The sequence below is a fragment of the Salvia splendens genome, chromosome 8 (assembly GCF_004379255.2).
Source record: "Salvia splendens isolate huo1 chromosome 8, SspV2, whole genome shotgun sequence".
In the NCBI taxonomy this organism is placed as follows: domain Eukaryota; kingdom Viridiplantae; phylum Streptophyta; class Magnoliopsida; order Lamiales; family Lamiaceae; genus Salvia; species Salvia splendens.
In genome coordinates, this window is record NC_056039.1 from 31,965,202 (window position 1) to 31,989,233 (window position 24,032).

The following is a 24,032-nucleotide window of genomic DNA, read 5'->3' on the forward strand; positions in this document are numbered from 1 at the left end:
TGTTTATGTGTACACTAAAATAAATTCAAATAAACTATTTCAAATTTTAAGAATAAAGAAGATAGTATTACATAGAAAATATTCTTTTAAGTTTAAGTTTAATGTAAATAGTTGGAGTAAAATCACTCTTTAATGTGTCATTTATATTAAAATGCGTTTGAGTTTAGTGTAAATTGTTGAAGATGCTCTTAACATGGTAGTCGCCCAAGTCCATGGTGCCGTAAAATTTAGGCCGGACTCTAATTTAAAAATCGCTTTGACACCCTTCATATAAAATCGCTTTGGATATTTACACTATTCGTATAAAATATTTAGCGTTATTTCATATTGGTACAAAAAATCGAAAGTTTGTATAAAAGACACAGAAGGTATCATAACACATCTTGTCATGAATGTTTAGATGTCATTAATTTTTTGCTTACATGGTGTACAAAACATGAAATGATGATGAATTCTTTTGTACCAAGATGAAATAATTTGTACATCCTGTAGGCAAAAAGTTAAAATTATCTAAATACATCCTGTAGGCAAAAAGTTAAAATTGTCTAAATACAATGGACGAAATTTATTCTGTTTAAACGAAACTTTAATATATGCAAGCTTTAAACTTTTTTTACCAATAGAAAATAATGATGAAATATTAGTATAGATAGTGTAATTACCTCTTACAAAAATACCTAGTTAAAACTCAACGTTTATTTTATGGAAATATATGAAAATCCCACTATTAAAATTTGATCAAATTCAACTTAGACTGCAATTTTCAAAATTATTTGAAAAAACAATGAATTTCTTCGCAATTATTTCATGAAAAAATTTATTAATGTACTTTTATTTAATATGACAGTGGAAAGACTACATGCGGAAGTCAACGTGAGTGAGTTAAATAAAATTGGCTGTTTATATAGGGAACAATGTCGTTTTGTTAGAAAACATAGTTGAACAATTTTTTTCATTATCAATTACAGTAATTAAGAATGACTTAAAAAAAGATTTTATAGTTGATGCTTTATTTAGTTGTTATGATTAGATAAAATGGAGGGGCAGACCGCAGAGTGGGAAGAAAAATAAAAAAGGGTAGGATTGGAAAAAGATGTGAAAAGGTGCATTTTTAATGTGTGGCACTGGCATCCTGCCAAGTTGGCTACGTGCCTCTTGGGCCGTGTAGACTGTAGATAGTACTACAGCACAACGCATTCTAACTTTATTTTTTATTCTTTTGTATATTTTTCAGTCTCATTAATTTTCTTTTATTTATTTTCAGTCCCCTGACTAATTCATAGTGAAACATTTATGACATTTTAGACTATTTTTAAGTTCATGACAAGTATGGTAAAAAGTCATGTATAAAGCCAAATTGATTTAATTGTGTCAAATACGATAAAAGAAAATGCATGTACATTAGTTGAATACGGTGATTGACCAGCCATGAGAAATATCAACTGGAATGTAAAATTTGTACTCCCTCCATCCCGGCTAAGATGACACATTTCTTGGCCGGCATGAGATTTTAGGAGTTATTGGTTAAATTGTTTAATTGGAAAGAGAAAATGTGGGTGTAAGTATTAAAATAGAAAGAAAGAAAGATGAATATTTTAATAAAAGTGAGAAAAAATGGTTTTGTGTATTAATTGGAGAGAGAACGTTTTCAAAAAGGAAATATATCATCTTTGTTGGGACAAACTAAAAAGGAAAACATGTTATCTTAAGCGGGACGGATGGAGTAATATTTTGGTCCGATTTTAAATTTTGTGGGAATATCATAATTTGGTAAAAATTTATGATTTTAGAAGGCGACCACGAACTTCTTATGAAGCAGTTACTAAAATTGAATAGTTAAACTTCATCCGTCCCATAAAAAATATAGACTTTTTTTATTTTGGGTCGTCAAATAAAAATAGTCCCTTATGTTTTTGGTAACTTCTTTCACACTAATATGATGTGTCTCATTCTTTATTACTAATATTATAATTACTTTTTATTTCTATTTATCTCTTACTTTAACAAGAAACACATGACGTCCCACTCCAAATATCCATATTTGTTTTACAGTATGGATGATTAGGAAAATTCACAATGATGTATTTAAATTGAATAATTATAAGAAAAAAATAAAGAAAATTCACAATGATATAGTGTAAACTAAATAATTATAAGATAAAAAATAAAGAATCAGAATGAATGTATAATAAATTGAATAATTATAAGAACAAAGTAGATACTTTAATAATCGAATAATTAAAAAAGATGTGTAAAATATTAAAAAGGCCGGCATGGGCACGTGTCCGTGTCTGAGAGGGAAGTGAGTGGGATGATGAATCCAGGCATCGGTACCTATGACCATACGCTGCACGTGCCACGGTCTTCGTGAACCATCATCACCCCTTTTATTTACCATTATGCCCCTCAATTTAAAACGTCTCGCAGTTTACCTAATGATATATAGTTTGTTTTAATTAAAATACAAGGTCATTTAGAATGTCTAATACACTATACCATCTTTATCCACAACTAATAGTTTTAAACTTTTAATAGTAGATGCTGCTAGTTGAATAAAAAGCATGAAACAAAGAAAAAGTGAATCGAACATTTATCGGAACTCATTGGTATAAATTGCGATAAGTTCATGCATTGGAGGTATGTGTTGATAGAAACATAATAAAAATAGAATAAGATTTATTTTTATGAAAAACGTAAACTGGACAAATAAGAGACATAATAAGATTTTTTATTGTTGCTAGATGGAGCATATATAAATAAATATTTATGAGATACACTCCACTACTATAGTAGGAACGCAAAGTAAACTCAAAATTTCAGTTCAACTGAAACTATTTTTGAATTGTAATTACATCTCAAGATCTGAACTAAAATCGGCATATCAATTCTACCAGATCGGTTCCGATTATATAATTTTCTAGAATCACAACTAAGGGCATCCACAGTGGGGCGGACGATAGTCTGCCCGCATCGGGCAGACTATCGTCCGCCCTGTAGCCATGCGGACGATGGCACATCCATCGTCTGCGCCCTATGCTTCGTCCGCGGACGATAGGGCTTCAACCAAGCATCGTCCGCGGTATCGTCCGCCCCACTGCAGGTCACGCAGACGATACCGCAGACGATGCAACGCGTTTTCCTTTTTTTATTTTTTTAATTCTTCAAAATTTATTATGTATACACCCCAACTTCACTCTTCCATTCACTCCACTCTTCCATTCTCACTCTTCCATACACTATAAAATGAATCCCGGTGATTACCTAAGTCCGAATAGTCCGATGTTCAGTGGTGGTGCACGGTGGCCGGGTACATACCCTAATGAATACCGGCCCTTTGACTCCAACACCCAGTACGATCCTGATTTCAGTATGGATTTCTGCCGCCTCCGCTTCGGGCTCCGCCACCAAGAAGAAGTGGAACAGGCAAAGGGCCTAGAAGTTGCCGCCTCCAGAGAAGAATGAAGAGTTCGCCCCAAGGAGGATGAACTACAACTCGGATGAAACCATCGTCTTGACCCGGTGTTGGATTGATATTTCAGAGGACCCGGTGTTTGCCAACAACCAAAAGCAAATTGCGTACTGGGAGAGCATCGCTGATCGCTACAACGAGGCCAAGCCGGTGGCCGCCTACAAGCGCCATAGGGAGCAGCTCCGCAAGCACTGGGATCAGGTGAAGAAGCAGGTCAATTTGTTTTCGTCGGAGTACGAGAAGTGCTTGAGAGAGTAGGGCAGCGACGAGAGTTTGACTGATGTGCGCGAATCGCGATAAAGCGCTTGCGTCGTTCATTTCATTGTACGACGATTTCAAGCATTACAACTCCTGGCTCCTCTGGAAGGACAAGCAGAAGTTCCAAGGAGGTATTATGCCCCTATCGGCCGCAGCGAAGAGGATGAAGAACACCGCCACCGGTGATTATACGAGCAGTGCCAGCGGCGCACCTCCGATGGACCTCAACCAGTCGATGTACGAGGATGAGAGTTTCGGCACACCGATGTCCTCTCGGCGTCCCATTGGCGTCAAGGCTGCCAAGAACAAGGGCAAGGCGAAGGCGACATCCTCACAGACCGCAGCCCCGGACCCGACCCCGACCCCGACCCCGACTTCGGCTGCAGGACATGCCTACGCGGAGTTGGTGGCGGCCGCCAACCGGAGGACGTTATTAGACACGCACCATGCCCTCATGCAGTGCGAAGACCCGGGCAAAGTCGAATACCTCAAGTGGATGATCAATGATATGCGCCTCAAGCTGGGAATGAAGAATTAGTAATGTAGTGTTTGCCTTTAATCGTAGTGTTTTTATTTCTAACTCTTGTAAATTTTTTTAATTAGTAATGTAGGATTTGCCTTTAATCGTAGTGTTTTTTGATAATTTTGCATGACATATTTGAAGACATAAAAAATTAATTAACAAAATGGTAGTGAAACTTATAGGGCGGACTTTAGGGCGTCCCACTGCAGGTGGAAGGGTAGGAGGATAGAATGATGATGTGATGGAGCATAGGGCGAACTATAGGGCGTCCCATCATGGATGCCCTAACCATTACGTAATTGTCAATTTTGATCCAAAACTCAGAATAATGGGACATGAAAAACCATCCAAAAATTTACTCAATTTTGAAGAGAACCATCATTTTCATTTGTCTTGTCGATTTCGATTCCAAATTTGGATTTAGCGGTTTGATCCGGCGACATCCCTACGTGGTATCACTCCATGAACTAGTAAAATTGAGCTATCATGATATCACATTCTTAAGAATTTGTATTACGTTGCAAATAATAGAATACCTTATTGAACCAATCATAATCCATCTATAATTGAGGATATTCCAAACAAATATTTTAAGTCTTATTGTATTGTGATGTCAGACAAATGAGTCATGTGTATGTGACATGATAGTTCTTTTGTCCAATAATAGTATGAACTTTTTCTTTTTTAGTCTATTCTAAAAAAATATGTATTATCTAACTTTGAATTCTTTTTTTTTACTGGAGTGAGATCTATTCTCCATTAACAATAGTAATTTTTTTTTCTTTTTATCTCTCTTATTTTACTAATTATGTATTAAAATATGTGTTCAACTAAAAGTATATACTCTTATAAGACGAATGAAATATTACTTTCCATGTTAAAATAGAAGGATGTACAGTGTGTATTTGATGAGAAAATAGGACTAGAGTACACAAGTTTTTAATGCACCACACCTACTTAATTCACTATTTCAAATATATATTAAGAACCATAATATTTGAAAAGGATGCTACAATATAAATTTAGAAATAAATAAATTCAAAACAAAAAAATTGATAATAACCATTGGGGATTTTGAAGCTATATTCCACTAAAATCATAATATAAGCATTTTCATTTCGAATTGCGACATAATTTTTAAAAAATTACATAAATAAATTATTAAGATATGAAGCCGAACACATAGATTTCGCATCTGCAATTTGTAGATGTATTTCTTTATGAAGGATGGGTTTTCGAACTGCATTGAATTTGCTTCGTAAAAATTGCTATGGTCTCTTTCTCTAATTTTTTTCTATATTAAGTTGCTAGAATTATTTAATTAATTTATCTAACAAATGAGGTATGTTCGTATATGTGGAGCATGGACCACGACATATATAAGCGTCACTTAGGTATTTAATAGGGAATAATTTATTGTTTATAGTATTTTTTAAGAGATACGGTAACATGTGCTTTTCCAACTTTGTAGGAGTAATAACGTTTTTATCCTAATAAAGTAGTCATTTTTAAGAGGAAAATCTAAATTACCAACATCTATTGCTAATAAACCTAAAATTACTATTTACCCTAATAAGAAGTCGCTTTATGCTTGTATAAAAGATGCAAGTTAGATGGATTTCATTGTGCTTGTAAAATGGAAGTTCGTAAATTTATGGATTTTTCTCATGATATGAAAATTCAGTTTAGGATCAATCTTTGGCACTTATAATAATACACTTTTTCTATTAATGAAGAGTTTAGTCTGAAAAATATGATAAAATAATTCAAAAACAGAGAAGTTCATAACCTAGTCCATTAGTCGTCTATTTACAATGACGTCTGCTGCATACTGCATCGTTGTCTTTCATCGACAATAATCTCAATTTTGTTTCCTCACTTTGACAAAGACTTATCAAAGTCCTAATCAATTTTATTGGGCCATTAAATTTGAAGATCCATTAAAGGATTTAATAACTTGGGCCTATCAGATTAGAAAATTTTTAAGCCCAATATCCATTATCAATGCAATTGAAATTTAGTTAGATCCAGTTTCTCGCATCGCCACCATCCGCCGCCGTGATCGTACCACCGGTTAGGTCAAAAGCAGACTGTCGAGTGATTGCTGTGTTAAAAAATTCTCATTCTCATTCTCTCCGATTAATGGCTGCTTCAAATTCTTCTAAATTGTTTCGTGGTACTTATGTTTCAGTGAACTCGATTCGCTTTAACTCCGTGCGTTTTATCTCAAATATTTTCTGTTTTATGTTATTTTCATCACGTTCTAGAGTAAGAAAGGTCGTGGAACTTGAATTATAAGTAGAAAATGAGTTTCATCTACTTTTTTCTGAAAGAGTTTACCTTCAGTTATGTTCAGTCAGTTATCATGTTCTATTTTGTTGATTCCTTTCATGAGAATTGGCTATTGGAGGTGAAGATTTTGCCCTAACTAGATTTCGTATTTCCCTAATGACATGGATAAGCAAAACAGAAATGAGCTAGCTCAAAATTTGGCTTTAGTGTAAATCTGCCAATGGTGAGTTTAGATTGAAGCTACCGAAGCTACGTCGATAGGCCAAAAGATCAAATGAATGTTTTCCTGACATCCTTTAGGCACCTTTTGATTGGAAACATCTCTGGTAGCTTTAGTGTGCAAACATCTGCTTAGCATTTGATCATGAGTTTCGGTAGCTGCAATCTTGCCAAGCCCTAATATCTAATATTCTTATCTCATGTGTTGATGAAACATCAGTTGGTCGTTCAATCCTGGGTGGTCTGAGCAACAATGCTCTTGGGGCGAGCAGACTGTCTTCAAAATTGGCAGATATGGATTTCTTTTCTCAAGTTAGTTTCGTCATTTCCCTTGTTTTTCTTTTCTTTCACTTGAGTTTGGCATTTGTTCATGGTGCATTCGTATCTTTAGCTTATAATCTTAGATCAGGTGTCTATTTGCTAACGTGTTGAAGATTATAAGCCATGAAGTGATGTAACTCCCGACACCTGTGACCGTGCTAAGTATCATTACAACTTCTTGTTTTAAATCTTGTGGATGTTTGTTGGTTTCTGACTAAACTAATGTGCCAGAAGGTGTTTTGGTTTAGTATGTGAGTGTGCTATTTAGTCTGTAGGCGAATGGGATAGCGAACAGGATATGTTTAATAATTCTCTTGTCTTATAAGTTGCAACAATGATCATGTCTGGGAGATTGATTATGTGACTTTGGATATGTGATTCTCCAGCAAACAAGAACATTCATACAGATGAGGACAAACCTTAAAGTGGTGGACAATTCTGGGGCAAAAAGAGTGATGTGCATACAAGCATTGAAGGGAAAGAAAGGAGCTAGATTGGGGGACGTAATAGTAGCATCGGTCAAGGAAGCACACGTTGGTGGGAAAGTGAAGAAAGGAGATGTTCACTATGCTGTTGTAGTTCGTGCTGCAATGCCACGGGGCCGTTGTGATGGGAGTGAAGTCAAGTTTGACGACAATGCTGTTGTACTCATCAACAAGCAAGGCGAGCCAATCGGCACCAGAGTGTTTGGTCCTGTTCCTCATGAGTTGAGGAAAAAGAAACATCTCAAGATTCTCAGTCTTGCTGAGCAAATTGCCTAGAGTGTTATCACAGGCCTGCTTATGTCTGTCATTTTATTCTCCCTTTTAATGAGGTTATGAACTGTTGTAGTGCTCGAATATATCATTGCGATCTGTGTGAACTGAGTTTCATTATTATTATTGAATAATTTAGTAGTATTACAGACTTCGGAAAATCACTGAAAATATTTATGGAATTGTCCAGTCCTACTCCTGGACAAGCCTGTCTTTTCATATTTGCAGGTTGTGCTTCGGTGTATCAGACCTCTCCCAGAATTTCAACTGTAGAGCTCTCCCCTCCAGCATCTTCTCGACTTCCTCAATGGGAAGGCCCTTCGTTTCAGGCACGCAAACCAGCACAAAGACCAGAGCTACAACTGAAATAACTCCAAACAAAAGGAATGTCCAAGAAGTGCCGATTGTCTCTGTTAAGGATAGAAAAAACTGTGCAACGATCAGGTTAGATATCCAGTTTGCCGTTGCAGCAATGCCTCCACAGATGCCACGAAATCTAAGAGGGTATATTTCGGAGTTGACAATCCACGGAACTGTGCCCATTCCAGGTGAGAAGAATAAGATGTACAGGGATAGTCCAACTAGGGCTAACCAGCCAAAGCTGCTCGGGCATCCCCTCGTGTACCATGCCTTGCCTTCTCCGTGGCAGATATTGTCCCTGACCGTGTTGTTCGACAGCAAACATGCTCCGGGAAGCATCTGCAGGATTCAAAGTAATGAAGAGGTTAGTATAGTAACACACTCACTGTACATTGTTTTCTTCATTTCTTGGATGTTTTAATGAATGCTATTTCTTTCTTGTCCTTAGCTGATCTACAGAACCCACAGCTTAGGGACTCTGCTTTCAAGCACTTCATGCAGTTCCACAAAGGGTCCGCCCCTGCTGACTGATAGTCGGGGCAGGTGTATGGAGCAAGGCGTGATGTCTCTGCTGCACTGACGGCTGGTGAATGTGATGCAGTCTCATGAAACACTGCTGATAGAAGGCCAAGTGACACGACAACGCCACATAAACTTATGATGAGCAGCTTCTTCCTTCCTGTTCTGTCAATGAAGTATATGCTGACGATGGAGCCAAACGCGTTCAGCCCTACAGTGACAAGCGACAGCAGGAGTGCTGTCCGGTTCGATGCAAAGCCAGCTAGCTGAACTATCGTGGGGTTGTAGTACATGACCGTGTTTATGCCCACAAACTGCTGGAACACCTGTAGTCCTACTCCGGCCACGAGCCCTCTTCGAACTGTTGTTGTCCGTAGCAGCTTCACCATGTTGATCTTCTCAGACGACGAATTCTCAACCGCCTCTTTCTCAATCGACTCCTTGAGGTTTTCCATCTCAACAAGAACTTGTTCAGGCGAGTATATCTTTTTTAATATTGCTTCAGCTTCATCCTATCTGCTCTGCTCTCAACAAGAACTTATTTCTCAACATAACACCGATCATACTCACAACAGAGATTTGGTTTGCATTGGACCAACCTTTCTGTAAAGCCAACGCGGCGTTTCTGGGAGGAGCAACATCAGTATGAACTGCAGTAGAGCCGGCAATCCGGCCACTCCGAGCATCCACCGCCATGTCCCGGGTGCCTGCTCCCGTTGAAATCAAATTGTTATTCTCATCCAACAACCTTAAACTTTAGCCGAAATGGCATTACCTTGGTGAAAGCAAGGTTGATTAGGTAAGAGAGGAACTGGCCGCCGGTGATGAGAAATCCGTTGGTGCTGACGAGGGCGCCTCTGATCTTTGCTGGAGACGCCTCGGAGATGTAGAGTGGCGAGGTCATGGAAGCTATCCCGACGCCAAGGCCAACAAACACTCTCCCGACTATAGGGCGTCATAACAAAACCTGTGTCGTAGCCAAAGAGGAGGCCTCCGATGCCGGCGGAGAAAGCGAGGCGGAGCACAAAGGGATTGTTGGATGCAAGGGAGAAGCAGTCTCTGCAAGCGGAGGCGTCTGCTCTGCCGCCGTGTATAGCTCCTCCTTCCATTTCCACTAATAATTTTACAATTCAAGTCTCTGTGTATATATGTTTATAGAGATGAGAGAGCATTGGGAAAACGCGATATATTTATGGTGGGAGAGATGATCACTATAAACTCTGAGAGAAAGAGAGAGAGAGGACATAAACAGGTTTAGTACGTACATTATGAAATAATTAAACTTAATTATGTACAGTACATTTTACTTTGTGTGCATATCATATGCACCCTCTGTCAACAAAAATAGAGGATACATGTTCATTTTTAGCAAAAATAGATGATACTTGGCCCAATTATTTACTAAATCAATTATTTTGAAGCAACGTGACGTGCTTGTGCATTTCTGTTCAATTGTAATTTATTGAGTCATTCTTTTTTATTAATTTAATTGTTCTGACTCGCATTGCAATTTGGATAAATTATACTGACAAGTGACAAATGGCAATATATATAGTACTAGTAGTGAATTTTTTTAACCTATTCCCATTAGTTAAACACTCAAACACACGTGTGTGTGTGTGTGGGGAAATGAACCTTTGCTCTAACACATTATGTAAATACAATAACATTACTCTCCATTTTTAGCAATTGATTTTCGGCATGTGAAATTATTCCGAAATATAGTAAATAGAAGGTGGAAGTGATAGGCGACCCACTAAAGTCGGAAACTCAATTAAAATCAGAATCTGAACATATCGCCTACTTATTAGTTCACTTAGATTCACCAATGTCTAATATCTATACACAAACGCATACAGTTACATTCACGAAATCCAGATTCATTACTGTTAGGAGTTTTGAGATGATAACAACGAGTGATGGTGCATGGGAGCTAAGCGTGGAGTGTGCAACACATGATCAAGAAGAAAGAGTTTCAGATTTAGTTGTGCAACGGCTACTAAGCCGTTAGACTTGCAGCGGTAGTTTCAACCGCATGAAGTGATACGATTCCTATAAATGCTGATGCTTGCCGCAAAGGTCAGTGAGAAGAACATCTCCAAATCTGGGAAGAAACGGAGTGAGAGAGATCCAGCTGAGAGCTCATAACAAGATCAGAAACTTGAGAGAGTGAGTGCATTATCTTTGTGAGGAATCAAGTGAGTATCATCTTCGTTTCTTGATGTGAGTTCTAGAGAGAAGATAGATTGTTGATTCTTGAGTGTACTCATGAGTTGTATGATTGTAAACCCCGATAGTGAGAAATAAAGTGATTCGTGATTCTCCCGTGGACGTAGGCTTACGCCGAACCACGTTATATCCTCGTGTTCTTGAATCGTTTTGTTCTTGCTCCGATCCTGATTCTCAACAATTACATTTTCATTCAATAATTAAACTTACCTAACTGCATGCTAACAACATGAAAGTTATCCCATAATTGATGATAAACTTTATTCTTTTAAGTAGTGAAACCTTTCTCGGTTGGCAATGCCCATAATGCCATGGAATAAAATAACACTTAATAATTAGATGAGAATATATGTTATGCCTAAACATATTTTTTTATAATTAATCAAACAATGACTGAAGATTTTAGGTGTACACTTTTAGAAGACAAATGCATGTTGCATTTAACAAAAATGTTACAAGTGCATAGTTGTGAGCAGTGGTCCAAGCCAATGACGGACGGAGGTGGGGTCGCGCGGGGTCCACGAATACCGAAAATCTCTATTGAATTTCGGGCTTTCGATCAGCCGTCGACCCTACCTACAACCTTTCGTCCCAAAAAAGATAGCCTCTCTCAGAAATAGATGATGAAAATTGTAACTTTGGTTCTTGTTTATTTGTTGTTTTTTTGGTTTGTTAAATGGTGATGAATTTATTCACATGTCTATCGACTATCAGGAATCATATACGGTGAGCGTGTGTGTGTGTGTGTGTGTGTGTGTGTTTTACAGAGAAAACTGAAAAGAGAGACCGAGGGAGTTCCTTCGTATGGCTTGATGTCTTCTATTAATTTTACTTTGTGCATTGAATGACTAGAAGCAATATATCACTATTGCTGTGTTTTTCAATAATTTTATTATGAATCATTTAAAAGTAGAATTAATTAATGGGGTGTAAATTATTACCAAAAGTGAATATGAAGTGCTATATCATATCTCTAATGGTCTAACCATACATTCACCGATTTTACAAAAATATATCACTATTATCTATTTGATGCACTCATCAACTATAAAAATTTATCAAAACAAAAAAAATGTGTTTTTTTTTAAAGATTTTACATTAACAACATTAAGTAGGGACGAAAGTCGGCCTTAGTGATCCGACGGTGCCGAGTGGAAGGGCCGTCGCTCAACGGATAAAAGTTACTCTAGGATTTATTGCTAATTCGTCCGACCCCACTATGAATGTTTTCTGGGTCTGTCATTGGTCCAAGCTAAAAGGTGCCATTTGACACGTGTGTATCTAATGCTAATCCCACATTAACATAATCGTATCAATATTTGCTTCTACCATGTTTACTGAAATCTCATATTTTTCAATCACATATAGATAACTACTTCTCACGTGTAAGAGGGTATTCAATTTGTAAGATTGTATCCCGAAATTAAATATGTAGTGTGTTTGGTTCATGAGATTCAATACCATAACTGTTATGAATCCTAGATAGATAATCATGGGATAATTAAATCATAGCTAACCCCCTATGACTAAAATAATCGCAAAACTCTATCCTATATTGTATTTTGTTACTCCCTCCGTCCCATTAAAGATGACTCACTTTCCTTTTTGGTTTGTCCCATCCAAGATGACCTATTACTATAAATGGAAACACATTTATCTCTACTTAATTCTCTCTCTCTTATTTTACTATCCTCTTAACACACAAAATAAAATTGCATAAAACTCTGTGCCGCCCAAAGAAAGGGTCATCTTCCTTGGGACGGAGGGAGTATTATTTTATCTAGGAAACTGAACACCACCTAAATGTATAATCTACAATTTTCTATTATACTTTGATTTTCTATTTCATTAAGTTCTCGTACAAAGTTTTACGAATTCAGTTAAGAAAATGTTTATAAGAAAGGTTTTATTAACAAATTTCTAGAGGAGATAAAAATGTGATTGTACGGTACATGATATATATGATAAGTATTTTTAGTTTGGTGAAGAGGACGTCGAGGATTGAATTCTAGATTATTTTTTTACTATCATTAAATGATTTGGATTTTGGAATATATCGCATTCGAAATTGATATTGAAACTCTTTATATTATAAGATTCTTTAATATTGTCAAATTTACTTTCTCCAAAATTATGGCCAAATAATAATTTTGACTCAATTTTATCAAATTTACAATGATCTGTGGCTTTACCGGCCACTTAAAAAAGAATGAGTAAAATAATACGGCGAAAAAATAATCAGATATCTTTTCCCTTTCTCACGATTTGATGTAACATTGATAAAGAAATAAATATAACTTCTGCATTATATTCTCGTTAGACAAATGTCCCTATCATGATACCCTTTCCTTCTTTTATTTCTTTTTCTATTTTAATAGTACAAATTATTTAATCCCTTTCTTGTTACCGGACCTTTTATTATAGACAGGCCCAAAAACCAAATGCTGGGCCGGAATTGTGGAAGTTAGTGGGCTCGGATACGGACCGGGCCTTTAACATTTAAACCTAGAAACAAAGGGCAGAAATTTGATCTTTGCAGAAAAAGGAGATATGATCAGACGGCGTTGGTGTCAGCTATGTCGTCGTCCTGCATTTAAACGACGGCGTTTAAGCCGTTTGCTGTCGGGTTGTCGGCGCTTTACTATTCAATCGCGGCCGTAACAACTACCTCTCTCTCTCTCTCTAGTCTATACACTACACTACACTACATCATTTAATGGGTTCATCACTCTCTTCCCCTTCTCCTACTCCTCTCACCACTTCTTCTTTTTTTTAAAAAAAAATTATTATTTTTCATGTTTTTTCTGTTGTGATTATGAGGAGTATCTTGGACTGGTGGGCCCCGCTGTTAACCGGAGTCCTTATTGGTTCATGCTAAAACACAATCATTTTTGGGGGGGTTTTGTTTGAATATAGTAGTTTTTTGATTTATTAATATTATGTCCAAGATTTTATTTTATTTTTTCTAAAATTTGTTCCTGGATTAATTCGTTTGGTTGTAGATGGGTGACTGGTGAGTATACGAGTGTTGCAAAGAAAAGAATGGGACGTGATGAAAATGCAAAACAAGAATGAATATATGTTGTCACCTTCAAAAAGCATATCCTAACAAATTTTGACAATACGAACAAAGAGCTGTACGTTTATCAATCCGTATGCAGTACTTTAGTCATCCATACTGGATTTTTTTGGTGATTATCTTTGCCCCAATTCTGCTTCTTAATTTCTTTAGTTTAATCTTATTTTGATTTGTTTAGCAAATACCAAAATAAAATCTATTAAAACGACTGGCGGATTTTAGAAGTCCCATACTTTGCAATTGGGTTCCAATTTCCACCCTCATGAATAGGCATTGTGCTTGTTGGCCACGGCTAGCTAGTCCTATTAGGCCACTACCTTATGGGTCACCAATTCAATTTAATTCTAACAAACAACCATTTAGAGCTATCTAGATACATGGAACCGAACCTTTGCCTCCGAGAGATATATAGTAAATGAAATTCATTCCAAAATATTAGCTTATCTATGAGAGATGGCAAACAAACAAATGACAGAATTGAAATGGCGACGGACGAGGGACGAAACGTCAGCCTCAATGGATTAAAGTAGAATAGTCGCGTCATGGTCGGCAGTTGCTAGTAAGGTCGAATTTAATTGAATCCCCACCATTATTGTCGTGATATTGACTTAAATACAAACAGTTCGTAACATTCAACCCACGTGCACTTAAAGGGCAAACGTCCTCATTTATCACGACTAGTCCTAGCAAATCACCACTTCAAGCTAGCTATGGTATAACTATCTCAACAGAAGTTATCTCATAATATTAGCGTATTAAATGAAACATGGTGGACAAAGCTCAAACGGTTGGGTTAAAACTATGAGATCGGTGACACATATAAAAGCCAAATTTTTGAATCTACATATACACTATTATATAGAAGTGAAAACACAATAGTAAGATATTCTTTTTGGAGAAAATGATTAACACAGATATTAAAGGTGGTTAGAGCAAACACAACTGAATTCTCGCATTTTGGTTGTGATATAATGGTACAATTGTATAGTAATCCGAAAAATAGTTTAGAGATAAAGCTGAATGCAGAAAGCATGAGATTTCAAGGCCGCCAGACACTTCTCCTGTGCTACTGTACCACCTATATGCCTGCCTCCACCACGTACGTACCCTCCTCTCTCTCTCTCTCTATATATATGTGTATATATATATATATATGCATATGCAATGCAAGCCCTAGCACTCAATTCATCTTCATCATCTGCTTTCATTTCCAGATCTCTCTCTCTCTCTAATCGCAGATCACAGCAATGGAGGTAGCGAAAGGAGTCCGATCTGCGGTGAGGATCAACGGCGGCGCGGATCAGCACCGCGGGGCGGCGTCGGACTTGGAATCGGTGTGCGAGAAGGTGAGCGCGCTCGTCTCCGGCAACGCGGTGGTCGTCTTCACCATCAGCGGCTGCTGCATGTGCCACGTCGTCAAGCAGCTCCTATTCGGCCTCGGCGTCGGACCTACCGTCGTCGAGATCGACCGCGACGCCTCCGGCGGCCAGATCCTCTCGCTGCTGCACCGCCTCTCCGGCAGCGGCGGAGGAAAGGCGGTTCCGGCTGTCTTCGTCGGAGGAAAGTTCCTCGGCGGGATCGAGACGGTTATGGCCTGCCACATCAGCGGATCGCTCGTTCCGCTCCTCAAAACCGCCGGTGCTCTCTGGCTCTGATTTCTTCTGCTTACTTTAACTAACTCCTTTAACCTATTTCTGTTTCATCATCATATATGCATGGACAGATTTTATATTCTGTTTCTGAGGTTGTGACATGCTTATTTCATGTACATAAATTATGCTATGTTACCAGAAACTCAATTATAAAAACTGAATTAATTATCATAGCTTTTCTCATTTTCATCTCTTATCTTCATCTTCTTCACTTGAAGTTTAAAAAACAATATTTACACAAATTGATTACATTTTTGTGTTCATAACCATGTGCGATTAATTAACCAAAAACAGAAAATCTAGCTCCGCATGCCAATATAGGGCTGAGAAATGGTAGTGGACTGAATTTTTGTGCCAATTATGCCCTTGATTAATGGTGGCTGACGAAAAGTGTAATGCAGTACAAAATTTCCAGAAAAATGCCTCTGAATTACCGACCACGGTCATGGAACATGATACATTTGTCTCTTTATTTTCTGGTAACTGTGTTCTATTTTTGAGGGCTGCTGCTGCGATCAGCGTGAGTTCTACATTTATTTTTATCCCATTTGCGTAGTCATACAAGTTTGATTTCTCCATACAGAGAGAGGTTAGTTCACTGTCAAAAAATATGCAGTGATCTCACTGCGTTATTATATCTCAGTACTACCAAAAAAAATAAATAAGTGGTCTTTTTTGTTTAAAATGAAAATTAAAAAAGAAATTTGACGACAGAATGAAACTTAACAGACCAAATTTTATTCAATTCAGGTTGGAATTGGTTTGTATCGGCTGCGTTCTTGTCTGGAACAAGAAGTGACAGATGGTCTTTGCTTCCTTGATAGTAAAATTGAAGAATGACTATTAGGGATGTAAAAACAGTGTTTCAGAACCGACGGTTACGATTCCAATTAAGCATAATCATAACCAGTCCGTTATAGTAAATTCGCATTTCGATTTTGAACTGGTGGCTAGTTTTCTTTTTACTGTTTTCGACAATTTCCATGGTTATTCCTCAATTTTGATCCAAATTGGTGGCAAGAAGTTAGAAATCAGAATCGGCAATGCTATGGCCGTATGGGTTCCGCCTGTGAGAAGCGGATAAGTTCTAAAATTGGATCACCGGTTTGGTTTCAAGTCGAACCAATGTTTTCGGTTTAACTATGCATAGTAAGACTGGATGAGTATTACCGGAAACATTTAAATATTACTCAGAACGAATAAAACATGATTTGTTTTCTGTTACCCTTTGTGATGCATGTGAGTATCTTCTCTAAAATCTCACTCTAAGGGTAATAAAATAAATCAATATGGCAAAAAAAATTATTGCTTATGAAAAGTGAAACATTGCATTATAACTTTATAAGTCGAGGTTCTTTTTTAGACAGCCATAAATCACATTTTCATCTCAACAATCTATAGCTGTGAAAATTAACTAACTTTAAGAAATCGTTCACTTTCAGAGATTATTAACTTCTGATAAAAATAATATGGGCCAATCCATTATTGATTAAGATGAATTGAAACTTTAAGCTCTCCCAGATCTCTTGATAATTTCTATCATTTGAGCTAACTTAGCTTGATTATATTCCATCAAAAGGATAAGATTGCAAAAATCCTAGTAATAACACATCAATTACCAATTTAAACCAAAACAAATGAAAGCTCATGAAACTTCTACAAGAACTAAGCACGGCTATTGCTAGAGAGCACGATGCACCTACCAAGTATGACCAGAATAAGAAAATATCAGCAATTTATTCAATGCCAACTTAAACTGATAAGTTCCTTTTTGATACTGGTAAATGGGATTAAGATGAAGAGACCTTGAACTTGTATTGACACCTAGCGGGACTTCTTGTCGCGTTTGGCAGGTCTTTGTACTTCTTTCCTTGGCTCCTCCAGAAGTTTTATGTCTGTAAATGGCTGCGTGAAGTTCAAAGAAGATATTAATCAAATGAGATAGGATGGAAAACTATTGAGCACTTTGTCTTTCAGAGGCAGAGTGAATGGTTGAGAGATTGTTCGAGCAAGATTCTCTTCAGGGTTACGATTAAGTGGGTTGTCAATACTCAATAGTCTCTTAACTATAGTCCACAATTCGGCCTCTGCTGATCTCTCCATCCCCCCCCCCCCCCAAAAAAAAAGACTCCACCTCTCAGTGTCCAAGTTTTCATACTCATTTTCATTGCAAGTGAATGCAGGCCAGAAAAATTATCTGCTTCACTTTATATCCACAAAATATAGAGGTTTTGAAAGACTTGTTCACGGATGAAGCTGCTTCCTTCACCTCACTCATAATTCAGCCATTCTATCACAGCCGATGCACTTGGGTGTCAATACTTTTGACAAAGATTTCTGTTTAGATATTCAAAAGAACCAACAGCCTAACATAGTTCCCTCTGCTTAAACTAACTAGTCCATCACTAGATACATATCCTTTTATAAATAGCATTGGAACCAACAGCCTGCTAGTCTTTCTTACTTTCCGGGTGGAGGTATTGGACTACAAGTGGTTGGTCAGAAACCCCTGGTTTACGTTGATAACAGTATCGCACTTGGAACAGTCTACCGTATAAGCATCAAAAGGAATAAGTTCATCTACTAATGGTTCCTCTAAAGATAACTGTGACATTTCCCATAGACACCCATCTATAGTAACATAAATAATGAAAAGAGCACACATTACAGAAAATAGCACGAGAATTGTGAAAACCACTTGCCTCGTTGACATTTTTCTGTAGTTCCAATAGTTCTTGGCAGTAGGTGAGGCACTCAGCATGATATGCAGCTGCCAATTCTTTGATCATGGCCATCCTTTTGATGATCCCAATCACTTCAAGATACAAAACAAGCTCATAGATAAGAAAATGGGGCATGACTGCACCCAAACATAACCAAGGTGTTTCTGCAACCAAATTGCTCAGCAGAACTCCATACTACCCAAACAGTGTTTACACCTACAATCTACTATGGCTTCCTAATATACACAAAATGTAAAACATTAAGGCAAAATTGCAAATTATTAGGTATAGAGATACAAGATAATAGAAATTGAGCACAATTGATTTTATACAGAGCAGTTTAAGATCATATCAATACAATAAATCAAGAAAGTCACAAGCCAAAATTTAGAGAGAGAGAGAGAGAGGGTTACTTCGGCTAGGATCGAAAGGAGGGGCGGGAGGAGGAGAATTGTCGTCCCGAGATGAGGGTTTAGGCGGAGCGGAGTCATCGCGTGATGGAGACGGCGGAGGGAGAGGGGGCAACGGCGGAGGTGGAAGAGAAAAGGGGTGTTGAATTTGGAGTTCCCCCATTTGCAATCGCGAAATTCAATGGTAATCAGAAATTCCTCAACTGAAGATTTGCTCAGTGTTACAGACTTGTTTCGGTTTATCAAATTATGTTGCAAAACAGAAAATAAAATATAAAAATGTTTGCTTGATTTTTTTCCTTTCATGTTAGGGCCTTCTTCTTCATTGGGCCTTTTCTTAGCCCAGTTTATAAACCAAAAACCCTGCTAAAATCCCTATTCTACTCTTCCTCTCCCTCTGCCCTCGTCTCTCTCTCTCTACGGGTTTTCTCCAAAGATGAGTTTGGTAGCAGGATCATACGAGCGTTTCATTTGGGGCTACAAACTCAACCGTTCACTAACCCTAACCCCACTCTTCTCCTTCCCCTCCCACCTCTCCACTATCAAAACCGTCGCCGTCGCCGGCACCGTCGCCGTCTCAGGCGGCAACGACGACTGCGTCAAAATCTACGACCTCTCCTCGTCTTCCGAGGTAGGATCCTTTCACCACTCCGCCTCCATCACATCCGTCGCCTTCTACTCCCCTCCTTCCCTCTCCTCCCTCCCGCGAAACCTCCTCGCAGCCGATGCCGATGGTTCGGTCTCCATCTATGACGCCGACCCCTTCGTGCTGCTCAAATCCGTCAAAATTCACAAAAAAACGATCAATTCGATGTCCGTGCATCCCTCGGGTAAGATAGCGCTGACCGTCGGCCACGACCAGTGCATGGCGCTGGTCAATTTGGTGCGAGGAAGGCGGAGCTTCTACTGCAAGATCGGCAAAGAAGCGTCGCTTGTGCAATTCGATGAAAGCGGCGATAGATTTTCGATGGTAGTCGATGAAAAAGTCAGTATTCATGAAGCGGAGGATGCGAAGTTGATTGTCGAGCTGGATAATACGAAGAAAGTCCTCTGTGCTGCTTCCGGCGCTGTGAGCTCTTTCTCTCTCTCTCTCTCTCATTCTCATTTTTTTCATTTCGATTAAATAGAAAAATTGGTAACAATGTGAGGGCAATTTGGATTTTGATTAAAATAGATATGTTGTTTGTTCAGTTTACCTGTGTTTTTACTCAATCATATTTCGTTCTTCTTAATTATGCAGACGGTTTGCTGTAAAATTTGAACAAAATTGCCCTAAGATCAGTCAATAGCACCAGCAGAGAGCTATTTACTTGGTTTAATTTACTTAATTAAACCTAATCATGTCTAATCTGTTCAAATTTCTTGTTCAATCATCATTTTTTTGCAGAATGGCATACTGTATACTGGTGGGGAAGATAGGAACATCTCGGCCTGGGACACAGTCAGCGGAAAGTTGGCTTACAGTATTGAAAATGCCCACGCAGCTCGTGTCAAAGGCATTGTTGTGCTATCTAAAAGTAATGCTGATTCAGGGACGGAGAATCCTTATCTAGTGGCATCCGCGGCATCTGATGGTGTAATACGTGTCTGGGATGTGCGAAAGGCTGTTGAGGGGAAGCCTTTGACTGAGGTTCATACCAAATCAAGGCTCACTTGCCTCGCTGGATCATCTATCAGATGTGAGTCTGCATTTTGTTTGTTGGTTTTTACGAATTCAGATGTTGGATTTTATGCTCTTATTCTAGCTGCAATTTAGTAGATAGCTTAGTGAGAGTAGAAATCATGGTTAGTCTGACTTGGTTCCCCCGCAAGGCCCTCAATTTTGTTTGAAATAATTTGTTGGATCAAAAGCCATATGCTTAATGCTTTAGAGTTGAACCTAAACTATATTAAGCAAGAAAGTAACCTTTTTAGCTTAAAAATAAGCTGCGTAATTCTAGGCTTAGATAGCACCTACAACCATCAGTCTCGAATAGAAGTTCATAAGTCGTTATGTATTGATGTATCATATCTTAATAACTCTCACCTTTTAAACAGAAGAAAATGGTGGTCTTGTTTTGTTGCATGCCACTATATGCTTAATGCTTTAAAGTTTAACCTAAACTTGCACCGCGTATATTAAGTAAAAAAAGTAACCTTTTTTAGCTTAAAAAATGACCTGCGTGATACCAGCCTAAAACCATTGGTCTGGCTTCTGGAATAGATCACACTCTGAATATGCATTTGGCTTAATGAATAGAATTATAGAAGTTAGTAAGTTGTAGTGCATTAATGTATAACAACTTCGCAAGTCTCACCTTTTGAGCAGAAGAAAATGGTGGTCTCCTTTTGTTGCGTGCCACTATATGCTACTGTCATTTATAGCACCGAGCCACCGAGGTCACATGCTTCGTTTTGTCGTGTTTTATGTGACCCTTTCTTCCCCCATTAACAACTAACAATAGCATATAGGCTATAGCCATCACTAATGGGTCACACACACAGAGTGCTAAATAACATGAATAGTTAGTAGTTTTGGGAAGAACACCAAAAGAGTAATACCATTCAACTTCAAGAACTCATCTAGATAAACAATACTAATATGTAAAAGGGTGAGTTAGCTTTTATCTGCTGCGATTCTGTGTTGAAATCAAAAGTTGAATCCATACATCATATTTTGGCTGTGAATTAAGATTTGATATACTGAATTTTAGTGAATTTGTATTAGCATGGACGCCATTTAAAACGGCTCAATGATAGCTTAAAAAGAAAGCTTGTAGCACTATTTAAGGTGTTTCACTTGGACAGTTTTTGTTGTTCAATTACTCTTCTGATCAGTTTATTCTGCTAAATTTTATTGGTAACATTATGCTAATAATCCTTTATCTTTATTTCTTGTCTCAGCTTTGAAACGGCAGCGCAATGAAAAACCAAACACGGATGAAAATCTAAATGCAGCTGTAGAATCTTAGTTAAATGTTTACTTTCATTAATGTTGCCTTGGTATGATTGTATGCTTAGTTCTTACGACAATCACATGAACATGAGTACATCAATTTTGCAGTTGAATTGAAATATTTGTGTATGTATTACTACATCTTATGAAATGTGATGGTCAAGTGGTGTAAGGTAATTTCATATTCTTGATAACAATAGTGGGTTTTTACACATTTACTGCTGTAATAAAACTAAAAGCTTCACTTTAGGGGGGATGAAAGAAACACTCATCTCACCCCTAAATTGTATGTAAGAAACAATTCTATACAAATGACCTCAACCCTAATTCTTGATAATCCTATTGTGCTATCAATAATCTATAGATAGCCAATTCTTGTTTCACCTCATCTCACATGAAAATTCTGGATGAAATGAATCTTTTTTTTCTTTTTTTGATTCATTGCAATTTCCCTACATTTCTCCACATTCCTTTCTTCAGCAACATGCTTGAAATTCCTTGGATACATGCATTATTATTCCTTGTTTCACCCATTTCTTCCTCCTTTTATGGGATTCACAGCAGATCAAATGTGTCGTTTCGTGCGAGCGGGTGAGGGCTGCTTTGCTCGAAAGGGCTTCTGACGACATAGAGTCTGCTCATGAACACGTAGGTAAGGAAGGAGAGGATGATGGGAAGGAGGTATACGGCCTTGACTTTTGCCACGACCTCGATCTCCGGTCCAGCTTCTTCTAAGATGGTCTCGAGCATCGGGTGGTGCGACACCTTGTGGGGATGAATCACCGGTGAGGGCGCAACCGCGATCAAGTTCAAGTGGTGCATGTTGCTAATTTGCTTTCTCATGGTTGGTGGTGGGGAAAAGGAGATATTTTTGTGAGAGAAAGAGAAGATGATTTGAAATAGAATGTGATTGAGAAGTATATATATATATTGTGAAGACGATGTTTTCTAAGAATCGAAGCCATGCAGTATATATATATATATATATATATATAGGATTGTGATCAAGATAGAACCATTCTTAAACGTAGAACCATTCTTAAACGTAGAACAAATGCCAAACGGAGGTCGTTAGATCTTTTAATCCAATGGTGTTGATTTGCACAGCAACTTCCCATTACAACCAAAACTATTATTAATGGGTGAATGCAGAGAAGTGAAAAAATAAAGCATGCATGGACTCTTCTTCGTTTCATTCATTCTTCCATCAACATGTGAGTTTTTTCACATGTTGAGTCCGGAATGTCGTGAAAACATAGTCTAATATGTATGATTTTTAATCTTGACCGTCATTTTTTCCTCATCCAATGAATAAAATATGTAGAGTTCTAGGTTCTACACTTAAGAATGGTTCTATCTTTAACGCAACCCTATATATATATATATATATATATATATATATATATATAGCGTTATTCTCCTTTTCACATCTTAGATTCTTTTTCCTTCTTAATATTACGCATTAGATCTAAGGCATCAACGGATCAGATTGATTCTATAAAACTGGTTCCGTGTTGCATTATAGAAGGTGGTTGTATGCATTACAGGGTTATTATTGACATTTGACGGAAAAGTAACTGCCACATTTTGGTATCTGCGAATAATGCACCACATGGTCACGAGTAATGCATATAATTGACTATATAATGCACAATATGTGAACTGCAATGCATACGAATAAGATGTACCATGTTATGATGTTTGGACGCACGTTTCTTGTTTCCCCTAAGGGTTTAATAAGCCTAGGGGCTAGAGTATAGTACGTAGACACGTATGTAATCTTCACATGGTAACGAGTAATGGATATAATTGACTATATAATGCACAATTTGTGAACTGCAATGCATACGAACAAGATGTGTTGTGTTATGATGTTTGACACACGTTTCTTGTTTCCCCTAAGGGTTTTAATAAGCTTAGGGGCTAGGGTATAGTACGTACGCATTAATAACAAATTATATAACGATACGAATAATTCACCAAATTGTCACGAGTAATGGATGTTATTAACTATATAATGCACAATATGTGAACTACAATGCATACGAATAAGATGTACCATGTTATGATGTTTGACACACGTTTCTTGTTTCCCCTAAGGGTTTAATAAGCTTAGGGGCTAGGGTATAGTACGTAGACATTACTAACAAATTGTTGTTATTGGAATATACGTATGTGCATTATTTGGTTTAGGTAGTGCATTATGTAGCTGTTAATTGTCATTATCTCAGTATATTATGCATTATTAGAGGTATTGTGTATATGGGTTAATCAACGGATTGAAGATT

At 37.6% G+C, this 24,032-nt stretch overlaps 5 protein-coding genes across 9 annotated transcripts; 3 read left to right on the forward strand and 2 right to left on the reverse strand.

Annotated features, from left to right (window-relative positions):
• The first annotated feature begins 6,299 nt into the window (after positions 1 to 6,299).
• On the forward strand, positions 6,300 to 8,204 carry LOC121744022 (50S ribosomal protein HLP, mitochondrial-like). Of its 4 annotated transcripts, XR_006038411.1 has the most exons (4): positions 6,309 to 6,426; positions 6,982 to 7,073; positions 7,469 to 7,896; positions 8,066 to 8,204. XR_006038411.1 is itself a non-coding variant. In XM_042137455.1 (3 exons), the coding sequence occupies exons 1-3, from the start codon at positions 6,393 to 6,395 to the stop codon at positions 7,841 to 7,843; spliced, it is 501 nt and encodes a 166-aa protein (XP_041993389.1). In that variant the 5' UTR covers positions 6,300 to 6,392; the 3' UTR covers positions 7,844 to 7,998. The 4 variants fall into 4 exon arrangements, 3 of the variants coding, with proteins under 3 accessions (XP_041993389.1, XP_041993391.1, XP_041993392.1); XM_042137455.1 differs by lacking the exon at positions 8,066 to 8,204 and having other exon boundaries at positions 6,300 to 6,426; positions 7,469 to 7,998; XM_042137457.1 differs by lacking the exon at positions 8,066 to 8,204 and having other exon boundaries at positions 6,305 to 6,423; positions 7,469 to 7,998.
• LOC121746090 (probable inositol transporter 2) lies at positions 8,038 to 10,106 on the reverse strand. Its single transcript, XM_042140011.1, has 4 exons — positions 9,492 to 10,106; positions 9,287 to 9,423; positions 8,626 to 9,228; positions 8,038 to 8,536 (listed from the first exon to the last, which is right to left on the reverse strand). The coding sequence occupies exons 1-4, from the start codon at positions 9,823 to 9,825 to the stop codon at positions 8,054 to 8,056; spliced, it is 1,557 nt and encodes a 518-aa protein (XP_041995945.1). The 5' UTR covers positions 9,826 to 10,106; the 3' UTR covers positions 8,038 to 8,053.
• Positions 10,107 to 14,897: 4,791 nt separating this feature from the next.
• Positions 14,898 to 15,847, forward strand: LOC121743878 (glutaredoxin-C1-like). Of its 2 annotated transcripts, none has more exons than XM_042137269.1 (2): positions 14,898 to 15,123; positions 15,263 to 15,847. In XM_042137269.1, exon 2 carries the CDS (start codon positions 15,272 to 15,274, stop codon positions 15,677 to 15,679), a length of 408 nt encoding a protein of 135 aa, XP_041993203.1. In that variant the 5' UTR covers positions 14,898 to 15,123; positions 15,263 to 15,271; the 3' UTR covers positions 15,680 to 15,847. The 2 variants fall into 2 exon arrangements, with proteins under 2 accessions (XP_041993203.1, XP_041993202.1); XM_042137268.1 differs by having other exon boundaries at positions 14,899 to 15,123; positions 15,239 to 15,847.
• Positions 15,848 to 17,262: 1,415 nt separating this feature from the next.
• LOC121743090 (uncharacterized proline-rich protein-like) lies at positions 17,263 to 19,071 on the reverse strand. The gene is made up of 3 exons (XM_042136278.1): positions 18,813 to 19,071; positions 18,379 to 18,491; positions 17,263 to 17,581 (listed from the first exon to the last, which is right to left on the reverse strand). Exons 1-3 carry the CDS (start codon positions 18,970 to 18,972, stop codon positions 17,501 to 17,503), a joined length of 354 nt encoding a protein of 117 aa, XP_041992212.1. The 5' UTR covers positions 18,973 to 19,071; the 3' UTR covers positions 17,263 to 17,500.
• Positions 19,072 to 19,165: 94 nt separating this feature from the next.
• LOC121743088 (p21-activated protein kinase-interacting protein 1-like) lies at positions 19,166 to 21,877 on the forward strand. The gene is made up of 3 exons (XM_042136277.1): positions 19,166 to 19,878; positions 20,197 to 20,488; positions 21,693 to 21,877. Exons 1-3 carry the CDS (start codon positions 19,246 to 19,248, stop codon positions 21,758 to 21,760), a joined length of 993 nt encoding a protein of 330 aa, XP_041992211.1. The 5' UTR covers positions 19,166 to 19,245; the 3' UTR covers positions 21,761 to 21,877.
• The last annotated feature ends 2,155 nt before the right edge of the window (positions 21,878 to 24,032 follow it).